This window comes from Nestor notabilis, unplaced genomic scaffold (assembly GCF_000696875.1).
Source record: "Nestor notabilis isolate BGI_N333 unplaced genomic scaffold, ASM69687v1 scaffold25173, whole genome shotgun sequence".
Taxonomy (NCBI): Eukaryota; Metazoa; Chordata; class Aves; order Psittaciformes; family Psittacidae; genus Nestor; species Nestor notabilis.
The window spans coordinates 1-2,178 of record NW_009922722.1 but is presented as its reverse complement, the minus strand read 5'-3'; the positions used below and the strand labels follow the sequence as shown (position 1 = coordinate 2,178).

The window sequence follows — 2,178 nt, the reverse complement described above, 5'->3', positions numbered from 1 at the left end:
GGCTGGAGGCCTGGCTGGAGCAGTCCTGGGCCACAGGGGACTGGACGGCCAATGCTCGCTACATCACCCGGTCCTGGATCCGGGATGGGCTCAAACCACGCTGCATCACCCGCGACCTGAAGTGGGGCACACCGGTGCCCCTCGATGGCTTCCGTGACAAGGTGGCTCCAGCCTGGCCCCTTGGTTGTGATCCCTGTCCCCAGGTGCCCTGCTCGGGGCCCCATGCTCACCTCTCTCTCCCCCCAGGTCTTTTACGTCTGGTTTGATGCTCCCATTGGGTACTTGTCCATTACAGCCAACTACACTGACCAGTGGGAGAGGTGGTGGAAGAACCCACAGCAGGTAGGAGCCTGGTGCTGCTGCGGGGTGGAGGTAGGGGACAGAGCTGGACACCACTGATGTGTCCTCCCACCGCTACCCATCAGGTTGAGCTCTACAACTTCATGGCCAAAGACAATGTTCCATTCCACAGCGTCATATTCCCCTGCTCGCTCCTGGGTGCTGATGACAACTACACCCTGGTGAACCACCTCATTGCTACAGGTACCGGAGAGTCACTGTGGGTCTCCACGCTTTTTCCTGTGCTGCACAGGCACAAGACCCACACTTGCCCTCCTTGACTTGTCAGCCCTCTGAGCTCGCTGTGAGCACCCTGAGCTATGGGGCTGGGTCCATACTTGGGCCTCATGGTGGGGTCTCTGCTGCCCTCCCCAGAGTACCTGAACTACGAGGACGGGAAGTTTTCCAAGAGCCGGGGTGTGGGGGTGTTTGGGGACATGGCCAAGGACACCGGCATCCCTGCGGACGTCTGGCGCTTCTACCTGCTGTACCTGCGGCCTGAAGGGCAGGACAGCGCTTTCTCCTGGAGCGACCTCATGCTCAAGAACAATTCAGAGCTGCTGAACAACCTGGGCAACTTCATCAACAGGTTCTGGGGCAGCCTGGCTGGAGCAGGGCCTGTCTCTGTCCCCAGGCTGTGCTGACGCTTGCTCCACCTCTGTCCACAGAGCTGGCATGTTTGTGTGCAAGTTCTTCGGTGGCACCGTCCCCGACATGGTCCTGACGCCGGACGACAAGCGGCTCTTGGCCCGTGTCACTCTGGAGCTGCGCCAGTACCACCAGCTGCTGGAGAAAGTCCGGTGGGTGGCTGGAACCCTGAAGCCAGGGCTGCAGGGTGGGAGGGCAGAGCTCTGCCCTAGAGCAGACACTGATCCTTCTCTCCCCACCAGTATCCGGGAAGCTCTGAGATGTATCCTCAGCATCTCTCGCCATGGCAACCAGTACATCCAGGTGAATGAGCCCTGGAAGCGGATCAAGGGGGATGAAAAGGACAGGTAGGGGGAAAGGTGGAGGGCTGGGAGGCAGGCTGGGAGCTGGCATTGACAGAGGGTTTCCTGCCCCACAGGCAGCACGCAGGCACCGTGACTGGTGTGGCTGTGAACATGGCTTCCCTGTTGGCTGTGATGCTGCAGCCCTACATGCCCAGCATCAGCCTGGCCATCCAGGGGCAGCTCCACATCCCCCCAGACTGCTTCGTCCTGAGCCACGACTTCACCTGCACCCTGCCCCCCGGGCATCGTGTGGGCACTGTAGGTGGTGGGGAGGGCAGGCTGTGCCCCCCCAGGCAGTGTGGTGGTGGGACCAGGGCCAGTGGCTCTATAGGGTGACCCCCTCTCCCTCCCGGCTGCAGGTGAGCCCCCTTTTCCAGAAGCTGGAGAATGACCGGGTTGAAGCCCTGCGCAGACGCTTTGGGGGAGGGCAGGTGAGTGGGGGTCTCCACAGCTCCTTTGCCTCTGCTTTCTGTCCCTTTCTCATTCACTGTCTCTCCTTTCCCAGCCTGAAGATCTCACTGTAGAGCCCCAGGTAATGCCCTGGCACTGCCTCAGGGGTGCTGCAGCAACCTCCCTTCTCCAGCACGAGGGAAGGTGGTTGCAGAGCTCTGCCCCTGAGAGCTGGGGCCAGGGCTCACACCTAGTGCTGTCCTTCCACAGGCCAAACAGACACCCTCAGCCTCACAACCTCCTCCAGCCCCCGAGACCCCCGTGGCCAGGAGCTGACACAGGAGGTGGCCAGGCAGGTGAGCAGGGGGCGGGGTGGTGGCCCTGTCTTGCCTTTACCTCCCCAAGCCCTCATTGCTTCCCCATGACCTGTCGCAGGGCAACCACGTTCGGCAGCTGA

General features: G+C 61.7%; 1 protein-coding gene across 1 annotated transcript in view; it reads left to right on the top strand.

The window, feature by feature from the left end:
- MARS (methionyl-tRNA synthetase) overlaps window positions 1-1,863 on the top strand; it is a gene marked incomplete at both ends in the record, with an annotated part of 2,890 nt that extends 1,027 nt beyond the window's left edge. Inside the window, 9 exons of the mRNA XM_010011774.1 lie at window positions 1-161; window positions 247-342; window positions 426-543; window positions 715-928; window positions 1,008-1,139; window positions 1,230-1,334; window positions 1,406-1,589; window positions 1,691-1,762; window positions 1,837-1,863. Coding sequence (XP_010010076.1) covers window positions 1-161; window positions 247-342; window positions 426-543; window positions 715-928; window positions 1,008-1,139; window positions 1,230-1,334; window positions 1,406-1,589; window positions 1,691-1,762; window positions 1,837-1,863 — 1,109 coding nt within the window. The remainder of the gene's footprint in view (window positions 162-246; window positions 343-425; window positions 544-714; window positions 929-1,007; window positions 1,140-1,229; window positions 1,335-1,405; window positions 1,590-1,690; window positions 1,763-1,836) is intronic.
- Between the last annotated feature and the right edge of the window lie 315 nt (window positions 1,864-2,178).